The 26532-nt window shown below is 42.8% G+C and overlaps 1 protein-coding gene across 1 annotated transcript in view; it reads right to left on the bottom strand.

Moving 5' to 3' along the window:
* The window catches only part of LOC119559705, a 324449-nt gene extending 320244 nt beyond the window's left edge, over positions 1-4205 (bottom strand). Inside the window, exons 1-2 of the mRNA XM_037872766.1 lie at positions 3652-4205; positions 3228-3421 (exon numbers count right to left, since the gene is read on the bottom strand). Of these exons, the coding sequence (XP_037728694.1) occupies positions 3228-3421; positions 3652-4205 (748 nt within the window). The remainder of the gene's footprint in view (positions 1-3227; positions 3422-3651) is intronic.
* Positions 4206-26532: the final 22327 nt, after the last annotated feature.

The raw sequence follows: 26532 nt of genomic DNA, 5'->3' as shown, positions 1-26532 counted from the left end.
CATTTAAAATTTGTATTCTAGCATCAAAACTGTAAGAGCCACAGTTTTGGGTGGTTTGTGGGCGTTAGAGTGGGCGTGGCACGCTGCTGAAACAAACTTGCGCTGCGTAAGAAGCTCAGGAAGCTCAGCTCTTATAGTTTCCGAGATCTCAGCGTTCATCCGGACAGACAGACATACGGACAGACGGACATGGCTAGATTGACTCGGCTAGTGATCCTGATCAAGAATATATATACTTTACGGGGTCGGAAACGCTTCCTTCTGCCTATTACTTACTTTCCGACGAATCTAACGGGTATAATAAACAGTGCAATTCTTAATAAAAAATTTTAGAATATTTATTTTATTTACTGCGGCTAAGTTATATTTTACACACAATTGAATGAGTTGAGTAGCAGCACTAGAATATCAACTGGAATAGTTTAAAGATTACAATTGTCGGCAAAGGAAACTGGAATAAAGTCGGGCACAAATAACGGAATTTAAAATACATATATTATATTCCGTTGCGTCGGATTAATTACTTTTGCATCTAGACAATATATCATTCGAAAACTTAGTCGAAATAGATTTCAAAAAACTAATCATAAAGCGGTTCGAGCCACCGTTGCTGGTGGGACAAATCCAAGGAAACTCCAGGAGAGGAAAATACAAGGATTTTGAAATTCGGCTTTCGACTGGACCAAAATGTTGTTCATACGGACAGACGGACAGACGGACAGACGGACATGGCTAGATCGACTCGGCTAGTGATCCTGATCAAGAATATATATACTTTATGGGGTCGGAAACGCTTCCTTCTGCCTGTTACATACTTTCCGACGGATCTAGTATACCCTTTTACTCTACGAGTATCGGGTACAAATATACGTTTTTTCATTGAAAGATCCTATTTCAAAACAAAGAAGAACGCTTTAGTCGAATACCTCGACTATCAGATACCCGCTACTCAGCTAAAGGGACCAAAGGGAGATGGGAGATGGAGACAAATGTCTTGGTAGCTTGGTTGGCCTTGACTCGTCACTTGTGGCTTGCGGTATTTCCGACGGTCTTGGTTGTCTCGAAGACCTCTCGCCTTGTTGACTCGGTGCTCCAGTCTTGTAGCTCCCTGAAGATCCTTGCGGCTCCCTGAAGATGCTCGCCCGCCGCTCGTCCATGACGCGTTGACTCGGTGACTGCTTGCAACGACTCGGACTCGCGAGGGTGATCAGCCGTACGGGCTAAGGGAAGCGTCACCGTTCTCAGACTAGGGTGAACAGAAGCTGCGCTCTCCAGGATCACTCCTTTCGACACACCGCCGCCTGTCCCTTGCTCTGTCCCGGATGGACCCACTGGGGTTTCTGCTCAGCCCACGCGGACAGTCAAGGCGGAACGCCAGGAAGCTCCCTCGCGCTTTACTTCGCTTCCACGCCTAGTGTAAGCGAACGTTCCACCCTAGCCTCACCCTTTTGCTTATTGTCCGGGACGTTTCCGCGTGGCTCGCTCTGTGTTGCCTGGCTGGCGTGATGACACTACCGTAGGGCTCTCCTGGACAACTCCACTCGAGACCGTACCGATCGACCGCTCTCCCTTCTGGCTTGTTATACTTGGGACTCGGACACGCCGCTCCGGGACCTCGCAAGTCGAAGCCGTAGGGCTCTCCTGGACAACTCCACTCGAGACCATACCGATCGACCGCTCTCCCTTCTGGCTTGTTATACTCGTTACTCTCCAGGCGTAACGCCAGGACTTTGTTGATAGGGTTAAACCGACCGCCTTGACCTAGCCGTGTGATGCCCTCTGGATTCTCGATTCTCGATTCGAAGATTCCTGGTTTCCCAATCCCGAACGTCTCGACGTAGCAATCTTGCTCCTCAAAGGCTCCCACGGCGCTGCTTTCCCGACGACTCGACTTGCTGTTGCTCCCTCGTAGATTATTTGGTTGACTGACTGTTCACTTTGGTATCTGATTGATCTTGACGGTTTGACTCCTCGTGATCGACTGATCCTGCTTCCAGCGCTGGCCCCACTTATATAGGGCTCCTGGTACCAAAGTCCGCGGTCTTACCGTTCGACCTTTCGCCCTCTGCGCACGGCCCCACGGTAGGGTGCTAAGCGCGAACATCTACCGTTAACCATTCGCTCTTTCTCTCCAATCTCTCTCACCTCGTACTCTCCAAACTCTCTTGATCCGAATTCTCCAAGCTCTCTCTTGAAGTGAACTCTCCAAGCTCTCTCTTGAAGTGAATTCTACAAAACTCTCCCGATCTGAATTCTTCAAGCTCTCTTGAAGTGAATTCTCCGAACTCTCTCTACCTGCAGTGCCGTTACTACGCGTATTCGCCACGTATTTGGTAAGCGGCCGGCCATCCGTTGCTGCTGTTGCTTAGATTTGTGGGGAGTTATTCTACTCCTCATATTCCCCCCTTACTTCGGGAAACATTGAGTCTTGTGATGTTCCTTCGAGTCCTTGTGATGCTTCTTCCGATTCCCGCGGCGCTCCCTCGTTGCTCCCTCGATGCTCCCTCGACGCTCTTAACTCCATGGAGTTTCTACAGCGCTGGCCATCCTCCTCGTAGCAACTTGAAATCTCCCGCGCCGATATTGCCCATGTTTCCACTGAGACATCGATACTCATGTGCTATCGACCGCCAGCTCGCTGCTCATTGTTGCGTCCTACTCCTTTCCACGGTTCCTCCGTCTGGTCACACTAACCGTGCGTGATCGATGTTTCATCGACTATCGATACCGACGGTGAGGCGTTGCCACCTGCTCGTTGCGATATTTCCAGTTTGCGTGTGCCCATCGATCGTACCATCGTCCAGTGCCAATCGATCGCCTATCGAGGCGCCCCCTTCCCTGGCTCATGGTGATATTGCAATTTTCATAGGTAAGTTTTCGCATTTCTTTACTCCTTTCTACTTCATCCTTTCTCTCCATTCGTCCTCTCTCGCCCTTCAGTCGTCCTCAGCCGGCTGAACTTGGCTCCACGCTGGCAACACTCGAGAGCGGGTGCGGAGAGGACTTCGCATTTGCTTCGCAGCAGGTAAGTATTGTGGTATTTGCTTGGCTGCTTCCTGCATTAACCCAATTTGAATTTCAGGTTGCCGGAGCTGCCTTGTATGCCCCTTTCTTCTCGCCGGTTTCAAACCTTGTTTCGTTTTCTTTAAACTTTATTTGTCTGCTCCTCAAACACTCTCATGCCCAAACCGGACTCGGAACGCGCGCCCCTCTCTCCATATGCGCACGCTGCGCCTGCCGCCCAGGATGCGGGCCTCTTTCACCGCCGGTGCCTCCGCGATCTCCTCGGGCCACTCGTGGTAATCGATCTCGCGCCACCGCTGGCCCTCCGGCGCCGACACCGTCCGCGACAATTTCGGGCGTGCCAACACCTCGGACACTTCGGGCGCTAAGTGCTACCGCTTGTGCGGAGGTCGGCCACCTCCCACGGGTTCGGGCCACACCCAGGGGGCTCGTTCCAGCGGCTCGTCTGGCTCCGCGGTTTCTGTCGCGCTCCCTGTTGACGCTGGCGTCCCCGGCCCGGTACTTGGCGTCGTCGGTCCGGTGCTCGGTGGCTGCTCGAATTGTTCGGATTGCTGCTGCGGTGGTGGCTGGTCGCGTTGTTGCTGCTGTCGTTGTTCGGGCTGCTGCAGCGGTGGTGACTGCTCGAACCTTGGCGTGGGTGGTCGTGCTGGCGTCCACTGCGGTGATCCCTCGTACCGCGGTGTGGGTGGGATTTCGGGCAGCCACCGCGTAGGTGAGGGCGCCCAGTCTTCTGCCACTTCTGGTGGCGGGATGCAGGACTCGGGCGCATATCTCGGTGTGGGTGGGTACCCCGTGTTCTCCAACAGCTGCTGCTCCTCCTCCTCGGCCGTACGCAGTTGGGCCTGCCACTCCGGCGACTCCTCCATTTCCTTCAACCGCTGCTCCACGCTCCGCCGTCGCGCATCGCACTTCCAGCGATACTCCAACGTAGCCGCTGCCACAGACTCGGCATGGCTACCGGGAGCCTGCTGGTCCTGGGGCGGCTTCTCGCTTCGACCTCCGCCGCGCCAGTCGGGATGCGGCCGTCGGTCCGGTTGACGGCTCTGCGAAGCCGCCATCGCTGCTGCTCCACCCGCGAGTCTTCCACCAACTCGACGTCGCTGTCGGAGCTGATGACCGGCTCGGGAACGCCCCGCCCGGAGATCCGCCGCGAGGTTCGGGTAGGCCGGGCGGTCGACCATCCTTGCCCCAGGCTGGATCCTCCGGACGGCTGGTGGGCAGCCATCATCCTGCGCGCTTCGCTTCTCGTCACACGTGTGCCCATGATGCTTGTCGGAGCCTGGGCTTCCTTCAACGACACCTCGGTTCCGAGCCTTCCTCTTTGCTCAATCCCGCTATTTCCTTCGGCCTATACTTCTTCCTTCCCTGATCTACGGTACAGCTCTCTGATCTGTGCCGTCTTCCCCCTTCCTTCGGCAGACTGTTGATGCGTATTTTTCTTTCCTCCAATCAGTCCTAATCGGGTCTTTGGACGCTCTGGTTTGCTCCCTTTGTGTTCTTGACGTTCTCCTGATGTCCTTTTCGTATTTCATTGCACCTTTGTAGTTGCCCTGTGGTATCCTTGGAGATATCCTTGGAGTGCGTACGTAGTATCCTTTGAGAATCCTTGGAGTTACCCGTGGACTGTTTTCGTAGTATCTTTTGAGAATCCTTCGAGATATCCTTGGACTCTTTTTGTAGTATCCTTTGAGAATCCTTGGAGATTTCCTTGGACTCTTTTCGTAGTATCCTTTGAGTATCCTTGGAGATATCCTTGGACTTCCTTCGTAGTATCCTTTGAGAATCCTTGGAGATATCCTTGGACTCTTTTCGTAGTATCCTTTGAGAATCCTTGGAGATATCCGTAGACTCTTTTCGTAGTATCCTTTGAGTAACCTTGGAGATATCCTTGGACTCTTTTCGTAGTGTCCTTTGAGAATCCTTGGAGATATCCTTGGACTCTTCTCGTAGTGTCCCCTGAGAATCCTTGGAGATATCCTTGGACTCTTTTCGTAGTGTCCCTTGAGAATCCTTGGAGATATCCTTGAACTCTTCTCGTAGTGTCCTTTGAGAATCCTTGGAGTTATCCTTGGTCTCTTTTCGTAGTGTGCTTTGAGAATCCTTGCAGATATCCTTGGACTGTTCTCGTAGTGTCCTTTGAGAATCTTTGGAGTTACCCTTGTTGGTTTGTGTCTGTTGTGTCTGCTTGTTGTAGCCGCTCGCTTGTGTTTTCCGTTTTTTGCTGTTTCAGCTCGCTTACGTGGATGGTCCGCTCATTCTTTGTGTTTATGTGTCATATTTTGCAGGTTACTGGTGACGCAAAACCCATGACTTGGTAAGCTCCGTCGTATCTTGGGGCCAATTTTGCTGCGAACCTCTCGGCAGCTTTTGATAAATGGTGTTCCTTGGCCCACACGACGTCACCCACCGTTGGCGTCCATTGCCTCCTCCTTAGGTTATAATGCCCAGCCTGATCCTGGGATGCTTTCTCCAGATTCCGCCTTACAATCTCGAAGATTTCCCTCAGTTTGTTGGCCTTCTCTTCCGGGGTCTCAGTCGGTCGCCCTGTCCCTATGGTCTCTCTGTCGTATAGGGCGCTCGGTGGTCTTGGTTATCTGCCTTGGGTAATGAACGACGGTGTGTAACCTGTGGATTCCGAAACGCTCGTGTTTACTGCCAGCATGATTTCAGGCCATTTTTCGTCGCAGTTTCTTTGGTTCTGCCCTGGGAACTGCGCTATCATTGTCTTCACCGTCCTATTTGCTCTATCAGTCGGGTTCTCCTGTGAGGTGTATGGCGCTGTGAACTGTTGCTTGGTTCCTATTTCGGCGAGAAAACTCTTGAAAACGTTGCTGGCAAACTGTAATCCGTTGTCCGTTATGACTACTTTTGGGACCCCATATCTCGCGATAATGCGTTCTCTGAAAGCTTTCTTTAGGGATTCGGCCGTCACGCTTCGCAGTGGCACCAACTCAGTCCACTTGGAGAACCGGTCTATCAGTACCAGCAGCATTTGGTTGCCGTGCTTTGAACGCGGCAGGGGTCCGACAAAGTCCGCACATACCGTAGCCCATGATTCCTCTGGCACCTGCGTCAGCATTTTCCCAGCCATCTGCATCTGATTCGGCTTGAGTCTCATGCATCTCTCTCATCTTCGCACGTGGGCTCGGGCGTCTCTGTGCATTCCAGGCCAGTAATACCGGGCTGCCAGACGTGCTATTGTCTTTCGGCTTCCTACGTGGCAAGCCGCCGGTCAGTCGTGGTTCTCCTTCAGCACCGTTTCCCGTAGAGCTTTCGGGGCGCACATCTTCCATGTTGCGACATCCTTGCTGCCCGCTCTATAAGGTATATTCCTGTACAGGGCCTTACGCTCCATCACGTATTCCGGATACTTTTGCGGCTGGATCCTTATCTTTTCGCACATTTCCTGAATCCAGCTGCATGCTGCAGAAGCTTCCGCCGCCGACGTCTCCTTGATCCCTCGAAGCGTTTCTGGTAGTGGCTGCCTTGACAAAGCGTTTCGAAGTTGTTCTGCTGCAACTCCAGGGCCCATCTGGCGATCCTCCCTGAAGGGCTTTCTATGCTGTTAAGCCATTTCAGCGCTATGTGGTCGGTTACCACTTTAAAGTGGTAACCTTCCAGAAACGGCTTGTGCTTTCGGATCGCCCAGACGATTGCCAAGCACTCCTTCTCGGTCGTTGAGTAATTCTTCTCCGCGCCGTTGACCGTTTGGCTTGAGTAAGAGATTACCTTTTCGCCTCGTTCAGTTTCCTGGGTCAAGATTGCCCCGATGCCGTAGTCGCTCGCGTCAGTTTGCAAGATAAATGGTTTGTCGAAATCCGGGCACGCCAATACTGGGTCTGCGACTAGTCTTGCCATCACCTCTTCGAACGCCGTCTGATGTTCCTGTGTCCACACCCACTTATTACCCTTGCGTAGCAGATCGTTGAGAGGTTTGACTACTTTTGCGAAGTCAGGTACAAACCGGCGGTACCATGATGCTACGCGATGGCTGCTACCTTTTCCCGATCCGTGCCTATTGCTTTGCTAGTCACTCGATGACCAAGATACAACAGCTCTTTCCTGAAAAATTGGCACTTCTCCGGGTTTAACCTTAGATCTGCCTCCTTTAGCCGTCGGAACACTTCCTTCAGGTAAGTCTTGTGTTTTTCCAGCGAGCGCCTGATCACTATGATGTCATCCTGGTAAGCAAATGCGTGCGGCGACATTTCGGGACCGATCACCCAGTCCAGCACCCGTTGAAAGGTCGCAGACGCCGAATGAAGTCCGAATGGCATTACTCTCCACTGGAATAAGCCTCTCCCCGGCACTGTAAACGCCGTGTACTGCCTGCTGTCTGCTTTCAGTGGGATTTGCCAGTACTCATCCTTTAGGTCCAAGCTGCTAATGTACCGTGCTTCCCTCAGTTGGTCGAGAATATAATTTATTCGGGGCATCGGGTAGGCATCCTTTATAGACTTGGCGTTGATTTGCCTAAAGTCGACGCACAGTCTCCATTTGCCCGTCTTTTTTTTAACCATTACGATGGGAGAGCTGTATGGGCTTGTTGAGTGTTCTATGTATCCCATTTGGAGAAGCTCGTCCACCTTCGCATTGATCTCCCCTTGACTTTATGATTCTTGGGGTAGTATCGCTGCTTTATTGGTTTGTCGTCTTTCATCGTGATCTGATGCTCTGACATGTTTGATGAAACTCGATAGCTCTGCCTCCAGGAATTTCGTCGTGTCGTCATCTTCGATTGCCCGTTGTACAACTGCCACCGATAGCTTCTTCTCGAGCCATCCCTTGTGTCGATTCCTGGCCGGTATTATCACTTCGTTTCCAGCACACTTAATCTCGGTACCGACTCGTGTTAGAAAGCTCCATCCCAACACCAATGAATCCACTACCCCTGGTAGTATCAGCAGGCTCTTGCTCAGTCGCTTGTTTCCGAACGCGATTTCCACCTCCAGCAGCTCATCGATTCCGCCACATCTGCCGTCTGGCAACCTAACTTGCCGCCGTATCCTCGTAATCTTCCCGAGGCAGCCAGGTTGTTCGCCAGTTCTTCGCTTATGAAGCTTGCTGGTGCCCCGGTGTCGATTGTGGCCTTATACGTGCCCCCACCAATCTTCACCGCTGCGGACAACTGCTGCTCTTCCTCAATCAGCTTTCCCGTTAGTTTGTTTCGAAAGGCCTTTGTGTTGTACTTGGTGGCCTCCTCAAAGTGTTTGTTGGCTGCATCTGTTGCTGTTGTGGTGGTGTCCATTGGCCTCCGCGTGGTGCTTATGTTGCCTGCTGCCGTGGGACTCGGTTATGTGGTCGTTTCCCCGTTTCTCCTGGGTGCCTGTCCCTTCGCATCTTCTGCATGTTACCTGCGTTGGTGATGCCGACTTGGCCTTCGAGAATTTGTTTTCTTGCGCGAACGCTTCCCGCTCCTTTTCGAGTTCTTCATACTCATCTGCTAATATCATCAGCGTGTCCGTGTCCGACACTTTGTACGCCCTTAGGAAGATCCTTAGACTTGGGATGCAGTTTTCCTTGATAATCCTTAGGGTATCTTTCGCGGATTAATTAAGTGGCCTCACCATCGTCTGCATGTCGATCATGTAGTCCTTGAACGACTCGCTGAGGCCCTGCTTCCGTTGCCAGACCTGATCCGCCAGCCTGGTGAAGAAGTCTCTCGGCAGAAAGTATGTGTGGAAACTTTCTATAAACTCCGCCCAGGTTTTCCAATGTTTGATTGATCCTGACGGTTTGACTCCTCGTGATCGACTGATCCTGCTTCCAGCGCTGGCCCCACTTATATAGGGCTCCTGGTACCATTAATTCTTGGCATCTGCGCACGGCACAACTTCTGGGTCCAAAGTCCGCGGTTTTACCGTTCGACCTTTCGCCCTCTGTGCACGGCCCACAGTAGGGTGCTAAGCGCGGCGGTCTACCGTTAAACGTTCACTCTTTCTCTCCAAGCTCTCTTTCCTCGTACTCTCCAACCTCTCTTGAGACGAATTCTACAAGCTCTCTCTTGAAGTGAACTCTCCAAGCTCTCTCTTGAAGTGAATTCTCCAAAACTCTCCGGAACTGAATTCTCCAAGCTCTCTTGAAGTGAATTCTCCAAACTCTCTTGAAGTGAATTTTCCAATCTCTCTCTTCCCGCAGTGCCGTTACTACGCGTATTCGCCGCGTATTTGGTAAGCGGCCGGCCATCCGTTGCTGCTGCTGCTCAAATTTGTGGGGAGTTATTCAACTCTTCACTCTATAGTTTCTGAGATATCAGCGTTCATACTTACGATTTTTGGATTAATCGACAGGTATTGATTGGAACAATAAATTTCAGTAAAATGTTTGATTCTAGCATAGAGTAGGCGTGACACATGAAGTGTCCAACTTAGGTACATGAATATACAAACATTTCTGTCTGCCTTCGCTATGCAGTTCGTCGGTAGGTGGTGTAATGACAGATACCGCGTAGATAATCCGACATGATAATCATGAAAAAGCTTTTAGTTCAGCATAGAATATTGGAAGTACAGACTCCAGAAAATTTTCCCGTGCAATCATTCCACTTATATGCCTTGAACTATACACACGTATATTCTTTTGTTACCGCCAGTGTCAGTACTTCAAGTGAAAATTAGGTTACCGACGTGGAGTTCACTGAATAAACAAAAACCCTAGTGAAACATTCAGAAGGCATAAACTCCGAATTCAGCCACCGGAGCGATCGCGGATGTCTTCCACCGTCCAGGCACGCTGAAAAGTGGCTAATTCGATCCGAGATAATTTTTTAACAGGCTAGGAAAATCCTCCAATTTGTCTACGGCTGCTGCCCACTGGTCCTAGTCAGTGGAGGACATGTGGGAATACGGATTTCGCAACCGCCACAGCCTTCAGTCGTCAAGAACTAGCTACCTTTCTACGACTTCTATGCCTACGACAATAAGAAAATCTTAGCAATTGTAGCGATTTGCTGGATTCACCCCTTAAAGGACCACTTTCACTGTCCCGGCCTCAAATCAAAACCGGTGCAGGTTGAGAAGGTCCCCAAACATATTGCATATTGCGGAAGTAACTATTTTCGAATTCCTACTCAAGTTTATACCTCTGTTTATACCCGTTATTCGTAGAGTAAAAGGGTATACTAGATTCGTCGGAAGTATGTAACAGGCAAAAGGAAGCGTTTCCAACCCCATAAAGTTTATATATTCTTGATCAGGATCACTAGCCGAGACGATCTAGCCATGCCCGACTGTCTGTCCGTCCGGATGAACGCTGAGATCTCGAAAACTATTAGAGCTAGGCTTGCGTGCCACGCCCACCCTAACGCCCACAAGCCGCCCAAAACTGAGGCTCCTACAGTTTTGATGTTTGCCACGCCCACTCTAACGCCCACAAACCGCCCAAGCCTGTGGCGCCTACAATTTTTATGCTAGAAAAAAAATTTTAACTGAAATTTATTACTTTCGTCAATACCTATCGATTAACCCAAAAAAAAGTTTGCCACGCCCACTCTAACGCCCATAACGCTTAAATCTGTCTACCGCCCACATAACCATATATTGAGATCAGGTGTAGGTGCGCATTTCAGTCTCACTTTGCTGCTTGCATATCTCCATTTCCCTTTTGTCCCTTTACCTGTTTTAAGTTCCCACACTGCTGCTGTTGGATCAATTTTGTTGCGACTAAAATTTGTTCAACTTATAATAGAAAACTTACTTAAAGTATAACTAAAATCTACAAGTACATTGAGCAATATTCATTTGGGAATCTTGGAATATTTCTCTATATATATAGCCTAAGTTTATAACATTCTACGAATACACAGATCATATACATAAAACATCGGAAACATCTTGGGCCCAATGATACGTCGATGAATATAATTAAAACGTCTGTGAGTATTACAATACAAGATATATATATGCAAATAAATATATAAATATTGATTTGAAACTATATATTCCACCACAAGGCCCAAATAATTATTTAGTAATTAAAAACAAATAATGTTAACTAGATATATAGGTTATTAATGTTAAATGTAAGAACAACTGTTATTGTTTTGCTTTTGTTATTGAATAAAGAAATCAAAATGGAATCTCTGTATATAATTGTAAAAATGGCCTTGATGGCTTAAATTATTTTTATCTCTGTCGGTCGAGTACTTATGCTTATCTCACTCAATATCAATCTATGCATTGGGTCAACGCCTGAATAAAAAAAAAACGCCATGGTTGGGTGGGTAGAGATAGGGGACAACATCTTTGATCATTTGAAAAAACCCATGGCAAGTTAGTAAATTATTTACAACAAACTTTAAGTGTGCACCAGGCTAATATAATGGATGATATGGTTGAGATCTTAAACGCTAACATAGAGGAAACAATTTATAAACAACTAGCAGCAATAAATCTAAACCGGGAAAATACAACATTGGAAAATCGCGATACTCGAAATAGGGCACCCGATATGCCAGCGTTCTTTTTAGGAAGCAGTGGATCTCGTAGTAGGTCGAGTCCGCAAATATCACCAGGAAAAGCTGCCAACTGCCAAGAACTGGCGGATAAAGTTTGACGACTCCAAACAGTGTATGAGAATGGAACATTTTATTTATAAAATTCTATCTTTCACTGAACAGAACTTAAATAATGACTATCAGTTGCTTTGTGATCATTTTTACCTACTCTTTTCCAATAAAGCTAGTGATTGGTTTTGGAAATTTCACCGTAACAATACCAATTTTTCTTGGGAAATATTTTTTGTTGAGTTCCGTAAACGGTTTAAGGAAGCTGAGAATAATCTAGACATATGGGAAAAGATCAGGAAAAGGCGACAAGGCGATAGCGAAGCTTTTGATGATTATCAATGAGCAATAGAAGATCTAGCTGATAAGCTTCAGCAAAGCATGTCCGTAGGTTGATTTGCTGATGAGGAGTGCCAAACCTAGTTTACATCATGAGTTACTCCACTTACGATTATCGAATAGGTCCCAATTAAGTGTTGAAGTTCGAAAGCATGAACAGTTCCACAACGAAATAAAAACCTTAAGCCACGCACTCTTTGTATAAATGAACTAAAGGATTCATATGAAAACTAAGGCCAAATAGAGTCGCATGAAACAGAACATGAATTGCTAGAGTTTCAACGAAAGTCTGCCATTGTCATTTGTTGGAATTGTGAAAATCCCGATCATAGGTTTGATGATTGTCTAGTACCGCGTACTTTTTTTGTTATGTGTGTGGTGCTCGAGATGGTTTTAAGCCACGATGTCTAAGGTGTAACCCTACGGGAAACCGACCGGCGGGTGTGTTTCGCAACAAAAAGAAGATACACGCCAAAAACACCTAAAGCCGTTTTGTTACCTGCCACTTTCCTAGAGAAAACGAATGAATTATGCACAAAAGAAATCTCTGTAAAATATCCAAGACCGCACTTTTGTACCATTCCATTACATATATGGCTAGATAGTTAAAATAAGCTTCGAGAACAATTATTTGCCGAAACTATAATTTCTAAGATAAATCATAATCCAAACAGATCTACAAAGCGATAGACTTTACGCAGAAGTATGTTTCGAAGGAAACACAGCTCTCTTAGATTCTGGCGCTACTATAAGCTGTGCAGGCGATAAGGTAGCATACTTTCTCTTGTCACTAAGCAAAACAAAAATATGCTCTGGAAGCATTCGAGCTGCCAATGGAACCCAGAGTGAAGTCGTTGGGAAGTTGGTAACGAAAGTAACGCCTAGAGGGAAACAGCATTGTTAGATATTTTCCTTATTCCTGGGCTGAAACATAAAATATATCTTGGAATTAACTTCTGGCATATATTCGGATTAACAGAGAAAATAGGGTGCAAACAGGAAGTTCCAGAACTCGATGTAGGTGGAGAAGATTAAGAGCAAGAGTCGCCAAAATGCCATAAGTTGTCCGAAGATCAGCAAAATCGTCTGAGTTCCATCATTGAAGTGTTTCCATCATTTTCAAAAGAAGGCTTAGGAAGTACCACTTTGATTCAAAATACACTTGAAGTTGGACCAGCCAGACCCATTAAACAGAGACATTGGCCATTTTCACCAGCCATACAATACATACGACTACTATACCAATACAAAACGATGCCCTTCAAGCTTTGTTATGCGCCGCAAACTCTCTGTCGTCTAATGGACCAGGTTATACCTGCTCACTTAAGAACCAAAGTTTTTTCTATTTGGATGACCTGCTAGTCCTGTCAGAAGGCTTCGAGTCGCAATGGGTCATACTCCTAGAAATTTCTGGGAATATAAGAAAGGTTAATTTGACAATTAAGATCGAAAAATCGAAGTTTTGTGTGCGAGAAATAAAATATTAGGGTTTTATAATCAGAAGAGGAAAAATTTTAACAGATCCTGAGAAAATCAAAGCGATTAATCAGTTTCCTATTCCTATTTCTCTAAAACAGTTGCGTAGGTTTTTTAAGCTTATCTGGCTGGTATCGACGATTTGTCGAAAATTACGCCTCTATAAGCTTTCCACTGACCGAGTTACTAAATACAAAGAAAACGTTGTCTTGGAATGAAGAAGCTAGAAAAGCTTTTGACCTATTAAAATCTTGCCTTTTAATTACTCCTGACTTCTTAAAAAAGTTTTTTTACTCTGTGATGCCAGCACATATGGAAATGGTTGCGTTCTAGCTCAAGAGGAAGAGGGTGTGGAATTACCTATCGCCTTTATGTAGGCAAAGTTGTCAAAATGCCAACGAAAATACACTGTAAGTGAGTTGGAATGCTTGGCTTGCTTAAAGGGACTTAAAAATTTCGCCTTTACATAGATGGTCAGAACTTCCTGGTTGTTACTGATCATGCCGCACTACAGTGGCTGATGAGGCAAAAAGACCTGTCGGGACGTCTAGCAAGATAGTCGATGAAATTACAATCTTTTAACTTTTCGATTACGCATAGGAGAGCCTCGTCCAGTTATGTAGCTGATGCGTTGTCACGTCACGCTCAGCACAAAATACAGTCAATGGGTCAATGGGTTGCGAGAAGGCCTATTGTTGATTTGCATTCGGATCAATTTAGATCGACAGAATATAGTTTAATTGATACACTTAAAGAAAATCAGTATAGACTTCAGGACTTGAAAGTGATAGATGGATACGTTAACAAAAGAACCGAGTTTGCTGAGGACGGAGACAACCAAAGGGAGTCATGGAAGCTTTGGGAATATATATATCTGTCGATCTACTAAAAGTCCGAATAAAATTTTTAAGCCCCAAACGGGCCGGCCATTAACATCAGATCGCCCATTTCAATGTTTATATATGGATCTCTTGGGTCAATATCCTCGTAGAAAGAGTGGGAATATTGGGTTGCTTATAGTTGTAGATCACCACACGACTATCTTCAAAATGTCCTTACAGACAATGGATCGCAAATTTATCCTAGTGTTGCAGCCGTCCCTACTAGTTTTGGAATTACCCATCGATGTACAGCCATATATTCTACTGAAAGATTAAACAGGTCAGTTTTGGCAGCCATTCGCGCATATATTGCATATTGCGGCAGTAACTATATTCGAATTCCTGCTCAAGTTCATACCTCTGTTTTGATTCTCGTTTCGTGGAACTCTTGTTTTAAGCTCCCACGCTGCCGCTGTTGGATCAATTTTGTTGCGACTAAAATTTGACTTATTTATAAAAGAAAACTTGCTTAAAGTATCGCATGTTTGTTAATTGCCATGTAATTACTTAATTTCTTTTATATATGATTAACTGCATAACCAACTATAACTAAAATCTACAAGTACATTGAGCAATATTAATTTGGGAAGCTTCAAATATTTCTCTATATATACTTGTATATATATAGCTTAAATTTATAACCTTCTACGAATACACAGATCATATACATAAAACATCGGAAACATCTTGAGCCCAATGATACGTCAATAAATATAATTTAAACGTCTGAGAGTATTACCCTACAAGAATGCGTGCTTACTTTTTGTAACACACCTAAATATATAAATATTGATTTGAAACCATATATTCCACCACAAGCCCCAAGTAAATATTTAGTAATTGAAAACAAATAATGTTAATAAGATATATAGGTGATTAATATTAAATGTAAGAACAACTGTTATTGTTTCGGTTTTGTTATTGAATATCGAAATTAAAATGCAATCTCTGTATATAATTGTGAAAATGATCATGATGGCTTAAATTATTTATATCTCTGTCGGTCGAGTAATTATGCATATCTCACACAAAATTCAGTAAGGGAACATTAATCTGTGCACTGGGTCAACGCCTAAATAAAATAAGTTGCCATGGTTAGGTGGGTAGAGATAGGAGACAACTATCACCTTTGATCCCCTCACCGGATATATATTTTCTCTAATATACCAATTCACTCAAATGCGTGTCGGAGCAGCCTAGTATATTAATTTAACTCACTACTTAGGGACTTGTGTTAAACTTAGGTGCGCAAGAATGCGCACAGTTGATCCCAGTTCCTTTTAACAGTGAGTCAGAACCAATATAATGAGGCCAATGTGATAGAAAATATATTTTAAATTTTGGCATCGCTCCTTGTCCCAAACTGAACACTGCACACACTGGCGAAACAACCTTGCGCTGCGCTGGAATCTCTGCATGCCTAGTCCCAGTATTGTAGCTTTTATAGTTTCCGAGAACGCAGCGTTCATACAGACAGACGGACATGGCTAGATCAACTCGGCTATTGATCCTGACCATACGTTTACGGCAAACATTTTATAGTAAAATATACATTTTTTCATTGAAAGATCCTAGTTCAAAACGGGGAAGAATGCTATAGTCGAGTACCTCGACTATCAGCTACCCGTTACTCAGCTAAAGAACCAAGGGGAGATGGAGATATGCAAGCAGCATAGCGAGATTATAAAGCGCCACCTAACCGCGATCTCAATATATGGTTATGTGGGCGGCAGACAGATTAAGCGTTATGGGCGTAAGAGTGGGCGTGGAAAACTTTTTTTTTAGATCAATCGATAGGTATTGACGAGACTAATACATTTCAGTTAAAATTTTCTCTCTAGCATACAAATTGTGGGCGCCGCAGGTTTGGGCGGCTTGTGGTCGTTAGAGTAGGCGTGGCATATTCGCGTGATAAACTTGCGCCTCGTACAAGGCTACGGAATCTAAATCTTATATCCCATTTCTCCATCTTTGATAGTTAGCGTTCATATTTACGATTTTTTGAAGTTTGTGGGCGGCCTATGGGCTTTAAAGTAGGCGTGGGTCAATCGATAGGTATTGATGAGAACAATAAATTTCATTAAAATTTTTTATTCTAGCATTAAAACTGCAGGAGCCACTTTTTTGGGCGGTTGGGCCCAGACGGGGCGTGGCACACTGACGAAACAAACTTGCGCTGCGCAGGAATCTGCATGACTAATCCCAGTCGTAACGAACATCTAATAAATATCAACAAGGCTGGGTGTTATGGACGGGTTAGAGCGCACACAGAAATATCTGTCGCCTCAGCTCGTCGGCTAGTGGGGTGGATCCTTGCTTTTGGATAACTATCAGAGTGCGTGCTAGGACAAACGAAAACTTAGGCCGGGGAGAGAAAGCACTTCTACACATAGGCTATTGTCGGGCATTAGGCCCCCTACACCTTTTCCTTCTCCCCTTCGCGGTTGCGGCTTTACGGGGTCTCATGTCCGCCGAGGACAAACACTTACTTTACCACATTATAAACATATTGGTTTACCAACTAACAAATTAATATCGCCCAAAATACGGACTCAAAATAAACATCGAGTACAATATTAACAGTATAAAAGCAAGGAAGTACGCTATAGTCAAGTAACTCGACTATTAGATACCCGTTACTCAGCTAAAGGGACAAAAGGGAAATGGAGATATGCAAGTAGCAAAGCGAGACTGAAATGCACCACCTACCCCTGATCTCAATATATGGTTATGTGGGCGGTAGACATATTTAAGCGTTATGGGCGTTAGAGTGGGCGTGGCAAACTTTTTTTTGGATCATTCGTTAGGTATTGACGAGGCTATTACATTTCGGTTAAAATTTTTTATCTAGCATAAAAATTGTGGGCCCCACAGGCTTGGGCTGTTTGTGGGCGTTAGAGTGGGCGTGGCATATTTGCGTAACAAACTTGCTCTGCGCTCATGGCCACGGAATCTAAATCTGAAATCTCAATTCTTTATCTTTGATAGTTTGCGAGATAGCCGCGTTCATATTTACGATTTTTTGCAGTTTGTGGGCGTTAAAGTGGGCGTTGCAAACTTTTTTTTTGGGTCAATCGATAGGTATTGATGAGAAAAAATTAATTTCAGTTAAAATTTTTATACTAGCATTAAAACTGTAGGAGCCACATTTTTGGGCGGTTTGTGGGCTTAGAGTGGGCGTGACTCGCTGCTGAAACAAACTTGCGCTGCGTAAGAAGCTTGCCAAATCCCAATAGCCTAGCTCTTATAGTTTCCGAGATCTCAGCGTTCATCCGGACAGACAGACAGACGGACAGACGGACATGGCTAGATCGACACGGCTAGTGATCCTGATCAAGAATATATGGGGTCGGAAACGCTTCCTTTTGCCTGTTACATACTTTCCGACGAATACAGTATACCCTTTTACTCTACGAGTAACGGGTATAATAATACATAGATAAAATATCATAAATACAATAAATAGCATAAATATAATAAATAGAATAATTAGTTTCTTATAATTACGGGTAGGTGCAATAAACATAGTTTATAAACGTTTTGATTAAGATCGGCATGCTAGTTTAATTTAATTGACCTAAAACATTTCTTTACTTCAATTTCAAAAGGATTTTTATAAAGTTGTGGCCCTTTAAAATTTGTATTTGCTTCACTTTCTTTCTGTTCTCACTTACATACTAAATCAAAACTTAGGGAGCGCAAACGCAAAGGCCATTTATTCGTGCGTTGAGTGGGTTTCTGACTGTTCAAATCTACGGTATTGGGTTTTCACTCAATTTCTCAATTATCTTTATTTTTCCATCCTTTGCAATAACATAATGTCAATTATGACTTTGGACAAAACAAATTAAACTTGGAAAATTTTTTATTTGTTTTGTTTTCCACTAGCATCCTCACAACAAACAACAAAAATTTAAAAAAAAATTAAAATGGCCGCCTACCATAAAATATGCATGTTTTATAAAAAACGCTCACCAATGTTTCAGCAGCATCCTCGAATTTTCTTTTTATTTTAAAAGGGGTAAGCTAGCAGGCAAATTTTGTTAGACTTTCATTTTTTTTTGATAATAGGGAAACAATGCCTGAGTTTTTTCAGCTTACCGCAAACCCCAAACACTTTTCGAAATACGCAAAATACACATTAAAAGAACATATTAAAAAAATATCTTATGATTAACAAAAAAACTAATAATTAAATTCGGCTCTATTTCGACATTTTGGCTATTCTTTTCTTCTATCTCTTATCCTTTCTTCTTCTCGCCAATATGTGAGGTTAAATAATTTTTTTCACTGGGTTTTCAGCAATGGATTTCTCATTGCTCCCGGATTTAATGGGGGTCTTTGCAGATTCTTCACCAGCCATAAACAAAATCGGGGACAGGGTTAAATCAACACATCACGCCGGAAATTTAACCACTTCTTTCTGCGGTTTTTCTGAGGTTCCGCGCCGATCGTAATTAACGGCGACACTGGCTGACCTCTCCCGAATATCACTCCAATGTGAACTTCTCGTGCGCTCAGCTGGCTGAAGTCCATTGTGTTCCAGCCGGTATCAAATATCGTAATTGGGTTTTCTAACCGCTGATCGGAAACCGTTTGGTTTTTCTTTTCTTTCGAAATCACCCTCTTATCGGACTCGACCGGAATTAATTAATTAGTTTCCCTTTCAACCTCTTCTAGAGTTTCGCACAATTGACGGTTATCCCCAGACTTTTTACTATCTCTTAAACTTTTCTGATGTCTTAATCGATGGAAGGCTTAGATGGAAAATAACGCCGATGCCGCATTCCATGGGCGGCAAGCCCCTTAACAGCCGATATGACAGCCGCACTCAGCGGAAACCAACTGACATTTCGCCCTGTTGACCTATTTAGCTTTCTCTTACCCCCAAAGCCAGTTCAGCAATCCAGCCACAGATGGCGCTAGACCCGATCTGTTCTCATTTGACTACCAGCGCTGCACAGTATTGTAGGTTTTATAGTTTTCGAGATCACAGCGTTCATACGGACATGGCTAGATCGACTCGGCTAGTGATCCTGGTCAAGAATATATATACTTTATGGGGTCGAAAACGTTTTCTTCTACCTGTTACATACTTTCCGCCGAATCTAGTATACCCTTTTACTCTTCGAGTAACGGGTATAATTAGCCAGTGCCCAAAAACTCAGATGAGCCGCGGAGATTCGTAGCATTCTGTAATTATTATAGAAGATTTATACAACATTTTGCAGATTACTCTACACACATAACAAAACTTTGCAAGAAAAATACTCGCTTCGAATGGATCGGTGTTGTGGGCGTTAGAAGGGGCATATTCGCGTAACAAACTAGAGCTGCGTAGAAAGCTATGGAATCTACATTTGAAATCCCTATTCTCTATTTTTGATAGTTTCCGAGATATCCGCGTTCATATTTACGATTTCTTAAGGTCTGTAAGCGGTTTTGGGCGTTAAACATTTTTTGGGTCTATCGAAAGGTATTGATTAGAACAATACATTTCAGTTAAAATAGTTATTCTAGCATCAAAACTGTAGAATCCACAGTTTTAGGCGGCTTGTGGGCGTTAGAGTGGGCGTGGCACTCTGCTGAAACAAACTTGCGCTGCGTAAGAGGCTTTTATAGTTTTCGAGATAGCAGCGTTCATACGGACAGACGGACTTTGCTAGATCGATTCGGCTAGTAATCCTGACCATACGTTTACGGGAAACATTTTTTTCAACTGCTCTCGCTCTCAGCTCACGATCCGCATCAACCCCCGACTCATTGGGAGATTGTGAGAGCGATGAGAGAGATAGCGAACAGTGAGCGGCATCGTACAACAACAACAACTTATTCTTAGAACGTACAAGAATGATCTAGAAGGAATACATCAACACATACATACATACATACTACTACGTGGCAATCCTGCTACAATTCGGCCGTCCTGACATTTTAAGATCCCCTGATCTTCTGTTACTTTACAATTGATTTCAGCTTATATTTATCTTAGTTTCTATAAGTTAGTTTTGTATTTACAAATTCTTAGATATATTTACAACCTTATTTTCGTTTTCCAATTCAATGCTCAATATTTTGGCTACTCCAGACACCTTGACATGGGCAACGCGATAATTGAAAACCTTCAACATCTTTTATCAATTATCTATCATTTCTCAAAACTTTATCTGTAACATAAGGGCCCTTGTGTTTAGGTATTAGCTTTCTAGCAACTCCTACTGAGCTATCAAAATATTTTACCATAATATAGTCTCCCACTTTGTACTCCGAATTCTTTGTGCTTTTTTCATTATATCTCTGTTCGTTGTCTTTTTGTAATTTTCTTTGTGCTTCTGAGCCGTCTTTTCTAATTTTGTCTAAGTCTCTAACATTACTAACATTATCTAATTCTTCTAACTTTTGTCTTAATCCATCAATAACTTTTCCTTTCTGCTCGATTCCAAACAACATCTTACTTGGCATTTGTGCTATGCTTCTTTGCTTCGTGTTGTTCAGTGAAAACTCAACATCCTCCACAACTGTGTCCCAATACAGTTTCTCTTCTGGATCCGCTAATTTAGCTATCATTGGTCCCACAATTCGGTTAATCCTTTCTTCTGGCCCATTGGCTTGAGGTGACCCATTCGCAATTTTAACATGTTTAATATTACATTCTTCCATAAATTTTCCAAAATCTTCTGACGTAAAACAGCTTCCCCTATCCGAAACTATTTAAGTTGGTCTACTGTAAGACCTATAGTGGTTTTTCAATGCTATAATTACTTCCTTTTTGTTCGTCGTTTTTGTTGCATATAGCCTAAGATATTTGGTAAATCCGTCTATAACCACAAAGAGATGTTTCTTTGCTCTTCCATTATCAAATGGTCCATAATTATCAATATGTATAATTTCGAATGGCACATTTCCTTTTGGTATACTGTGCAACAGTCCTTCCCCTTTCCCTGACTTTGGCGAATATGCTACACATCTTATACAATTTTCAATATATCTAACCACTTTCTCTTTCATATTCAAAAACCAATACGTCCTAACAATAGCATCCATAACTTCATCTCTTCCTAAAAGACCTAATTCATTGTGATATTGCATAATATCTTTTCCTCCATTTCTTCTGGAACACAAAATAACAACTTTCCATTATTCGACATTTTATATATATGACTCCATTCCTCATCTCAAACATTTTATCTTCCTCATTTTCTAACTTTCTTCTAACATCTTTTAATTGTTCATCTTTCGCTTGACAAATAATTAAATTATCTTCAAAGCTATTCGTTTATACTACCATTATGTTTGTATTTCTACTTAACGCGTCAACATGTTGCATAAGTTTTCCCTATTTATGAACTAATTCAAAGTCATACTCTAGCAATTCTAATGCCCACCGTGCAATACGGGGGCTTAACTCAATTCTATTTAACGACAAAGTCATTGAGTTACAATCTGTGACTATTCTAAATCGTCTACCCTGCACATAAATTCTAAATCTTCTAAGAGCGTAAATTATTGCTAAAGTTTCCAGTTCAAAACTATGATATTTTGCTTCGTCTTTTGTTGTTGCTTTCGAAAAATAAAATATAGGATGTAGCTTTTTATCCTCTTTTCTTTGCAGCAAAACTGCCCCATAGCCTTGTGCACTGGCGTCCGTATGCAACTCTACCTCGTCCTTGTAATAATATAATCCTAACACTGAAGCTTCCACCAACTTTTTCTTAAGCATTTCAAAACATTGCAATTCCTTTTCTTCAAATACAAATTCTTTATCCTTTCTTAACAATTCATATAGAGGCTTAGCGATCATCGAAAAATCTTTAATGTACCTTCTAAAATACGAATACAAGCCCATAAAGCTTCTAACACCGTGTACTTTGTCTGGAACGGGAAAATCTTGAACAGCTTCTATTCCTTTGTCATTAGCCTGTATTCCATTGTTAGCTACCAAAAATCCTAAGTATTGTACACTTGCTTGTAGAAACTCACACTTGTCCATTCTCAATTCTAGTTTGTTTCTTGCTAATCGATCAAAAACTTCCCTAAGAACATCTAAATGTTCTTGCATTTCTCTACTCGCAGTCATAATATCGTCCATGTATATAACTACCTTACCATCCCTTATCATGTCTGCAAAAATCTTATTGATAAAACGTTGAAACACCGCTGGTGCATTCTTCAGCCCCATTGGCTTCCGCATAAGCTCAAATGGTCCTAATGGCGTCATAAATGAGGTATATTTTATCGATTCACTATCCACAAACACAAGAAAGTAGCCATGCTTTAAATCTAACTTTGAAAATATGGTTTTATTTACCAACGTATCTAATAAATCGTCGATCAAAGGTAACGGATAATAATCTTTAGCCATTGTCTTATAAAGCTTTCGATAATCCACACATAGTCGTAAGTCGCCTGACATTTTTTTAACTAACACTGTTGGAGATGCATACTCGGATTCACTTGGCCTTATAATTCCTTCACTTAAGTATTCATCTAATATCACCTGTAATTTTTCTTTTTCTGTGTAAGCTAAACGTCTGGGCGAACAACTAAATGGCTTTGAATCCTCTAATCTTAATTTCAGTTCGCATCTAACCTCTGGTTCTTTTGGCCTTTCTTTATTTACATAACAACTTTCTACCATCTTAACAAATTGACACCTAACATTATAATTCACATGATCACCAACTTTATATTCCACACTTTCATTCGTTAAATTTATATTAAATAATTCTTTTTCCACTAGATTTATTTTCGGCTCAATATAATTTCTTTCCGTAACTTTTACTTTGTCTCTGATTTTACTAAGCATTTGTTTAATTGTTTTCCTGCTGTCGCTAATTTCATCACTAACATCGCAAAAAATTTTATTTTTATCTTTAACATTACTAACAACCTCGCTAACTATTTGCTTTTCATCACTAACATTACTAACATCATCACTAACTGTCTGCTTTTCATCACAAACATCATCACTAACTGTCTGCTTTTCATCACTAACATCATCACTAACTATCTGCTTTTCATCATTAACATCATCACTAATATTACTAACATCAAAAGGTTTTTCAATATTCTCAACCGTAACCATTTTCAAGGTGTCAAGGTTTAAATTTAAATTATAAGCATCCATAAAATCTCGACCCAGGATTACATCATGACTCATAGATTCGTTTGCCACAATAACTTAATTAAAATGAATTTTATCTAAATTTTTCATAGCATAACATAATACTTTTCCATACGTTTTTAGGTAACTTTTGTTTAAACCGTAATATAAACTTTAAACTGGTAATTTTGAAATGTCTTTGGGTACTTTGGATATTTTGATAAATAAAATCGGACTTCTTGTATCTATGAGGCATTCTGCAATTAACCTGGTATTTGATTCGTCTACAAAATTAATTTTACCATATCTTACATAATTATTTTCGCCCTCGTTCTTGTTTTTATCTTCAAGCATTTCGCAACAAAATGTCCCCTCTTACCGCACGCATAGCACGATCCTTTCTTCCGCTTCAACTTCCTGCACTCCTACGCCCAATGCCCTTTTGCATTGCAATTTAAACAGCGAGTCTTCTTGCTGTCCTTGGGATCCGTTGATGTCGTCGGCCTGCCAACTCCATATGACTTTGGCAAGCTTACATCCGCAAACGCTCTCTTAATGTGTCCAATATCCACAAAGCATTGAATATGCGCCTGATTACGTAGCCCTTGATTGGGAATACCTTCGATGATGCAACTCAACATTTCATCAGCATCAATATTAATGCCCTGAGCAAGCATTATCTTGTCGTCGACATAACTTCCGAAAGTTTCGCTTTGTTTCCATTTGCGACCTTCGAATTTGCGTCTTATCTCCAACTTCGATGATTTTTCGCCAAACATTGAAATCAGCTCTGCAGTCATGCCATCCAACGGTAGCAACACGCAGTCTGAATTTGCGTGCAGCCACTCATAAGATTTTCCTTTAATTTTGATCACCATTATCATTTTCTCGAATTTTCCACCTATTCCATAAGTCTTCGCGATATTATGCATTTGAGTAGTCCATTTGCAGGCACACGACTCGTCAGGAAACTCTCTTAACACCTGTGTTGCCATACTCATCGAGACGCCGATGCTCTCGTTAAAATTTTCCACCACCGCAACGTTGCCGTTTTTCACTTTACGTTCGCTGCTTTTTGCGTTCCTAGAATTCTCTCCAGCCTGGTTATGCATGTCGTTTTCTGCATAATTGTCGTTCCTTCCACCTTCGTTTTGTTTGCCGCCTTTTTCGTTGCTCCGTTTGCCTCTAATTCTGAGAATGCTGCCAGCAACTTCGTCATTCGCTTCTTCGTCGTAATTCTCAATGCTGCCGTCTTCGCCGTTACTTTTGTCGCCGTCTTCTTCGTCGTAACTCTGGATGTCGCCATCTTCTTCGTCGTAACTCTGGATGCCGCCGTCTTTGCCGTTACTTTTGTCTCCGTCTTCTTCGTCGTAACTCTGGATGCCGCCGTCTTCGCCGTTACTTTTATCTCTGCCTTTTCTGTTACTTTTGTCGCCACCTTCTTTCTGGATAGTTCCGCCGCCGTCTTCGAAATTCTCGTCGCCGCTATCTTCGCCTTTACTTTTTTCTCCTTTTTGTCTCGCCATTTGGTCAAACTTTCCACGATTTTCCTTCGGTATATTATTTAATCGCAAGATCAATTGTCTCTTTGTTCCGGTTGTTAATAACTTCAATACACACCACCTTTTTAATTGTTCAATCGACTCGTTGTTTAAATCCATTTTGATTTTCTTTTGTACTAACGATTTAATTAATTGGCTCGTGATCGGCCCACTTCTGATTTTCTAGGGGTATAATATATTCCCCCGAAGTCAAGCACCAACACACATATATATGTACTTCTAGTCTTTACTTTTATTTTATAATTTCGTCTGTTCAGGATCACGGTCGGCGTTCAACTTCAATACTCTTAGCCACCTTTTTAATTGTTCAATCGACTCGTTGTTTAAATCCATTTTGATTTTCTTTTGTACTTACGATTTAATTAATTGGCTCGTGATCGGCCCACTTCTGATTTTCTAGGGGTATAATATATTCCCCCGAAGTTAAGCATCAACACACATATATATGTACTTCTAGTCCTTACTTTTATTTTATAATTTCGTCTGTTCAGGATCACGGTCGGCGTTCAACTGCTCTCGCTCTCAGCTCACGATCCGCATCAACCCCCGACTCATTGGGAGAGTGTGAGAGCGATGAGAGAGATAGAGAATAGTGAGCGGCATCGTACAACAACAACAACTTATTCTTAGAACGTACAAGAATGATCTAGAAGGAATACATCAACACATACATACATACATACTACCCTTCAGTTCCAAAAAAAAAAGTTTCACTTGTGAATCACCTTGGGAATCACGTGGGACATGTCCTCTTGCACAAGTGAAGAACAAGTGACGCTCCATATAGAAAATTGTATGGGATGGCCGCATTTTCACAAGTGAAAATTCAAATGAAAATTTTTCGAAGTCCTACGGGATTTCACTTGTTCCTTATACTCATTTTTCGTATGGCCTGTCACGTGCCGGTGACACGTCCCAAGTGAAGCACTTGTGAAAATCAGAATTTTTCCATGAGTTTTCACTTGTGAAATCACTTGCAAGGGACACGTCCCAAGTGAAATAACTTGGGAAAATCAGAATTTTTCCATGAGTTTTCACTTGTGAAATCACTTGCAAGTGACACGTCCCAAGTGAAATCACTTGGGAAAATCAGAATTTTTCCATGAGTTTTCACTTATGAAAATATAGAATTTAAAATACATACATTTTTATTTACTTTTAAATTCATTTTAATTAAATAGTGTTATTTAGGTTATCTGTTAAAGGACAATTATTATAGTAAGCCTAGTTTTATGTTACGTTATTGGCTTTTTACATTGGTCATCGCTTTCCTTAAACCTTTGTCCGGGTCCTCCGAATCCTTGGCCAACGCTCCTTAAAAATGTATGGGGATATGATTAAAGAATGCGTTTTACTTGTTTATTTGTATATTTACCTTTTAGAGCTGTGTATAAACCCTTTGCGGGATTTTTTTTTGCCACAAAACATTTCGTCATCCACTTTCGGCTAACGGAACGCATTGAATACCTTCAAAATATACGTACTTTAAACTAAGATCAATGAACAACATCTTAAACTTAACGTAGCACTTACCTGACTTTATTATATTAACTTAAAGAGACGATTAAAGTAACTCTGCTGCGCACAATTAAAATGGATGCTTCCCTTTCAATCACTCAAAAAGAATGCACCAAGTCTTCTTCT

The sequence above is a fragment of the Drosophila subpulchrella genome, unplaced genomic scaffold (genome assembly GCF_014743375.2).
Source record: "Drosophila subpulchrella strain 33 F10 #4 breed RU33 unplaced genomic scaffold, RU_Dsub_v1.1 Primary Assembly Seq34, whole genome shotgun sequence".
Taxonomy (NCBI): Eukaryota; Metazoa; Arthropoda; class Insecta; order Diptera; family Drosophilidae; genus Drosophila; species Drosophila subpulchrella.
Note: the sequence above shows the minus strand (reverse complement) of the source record. Positions and strands in the feature narration are given on the sequence as shown.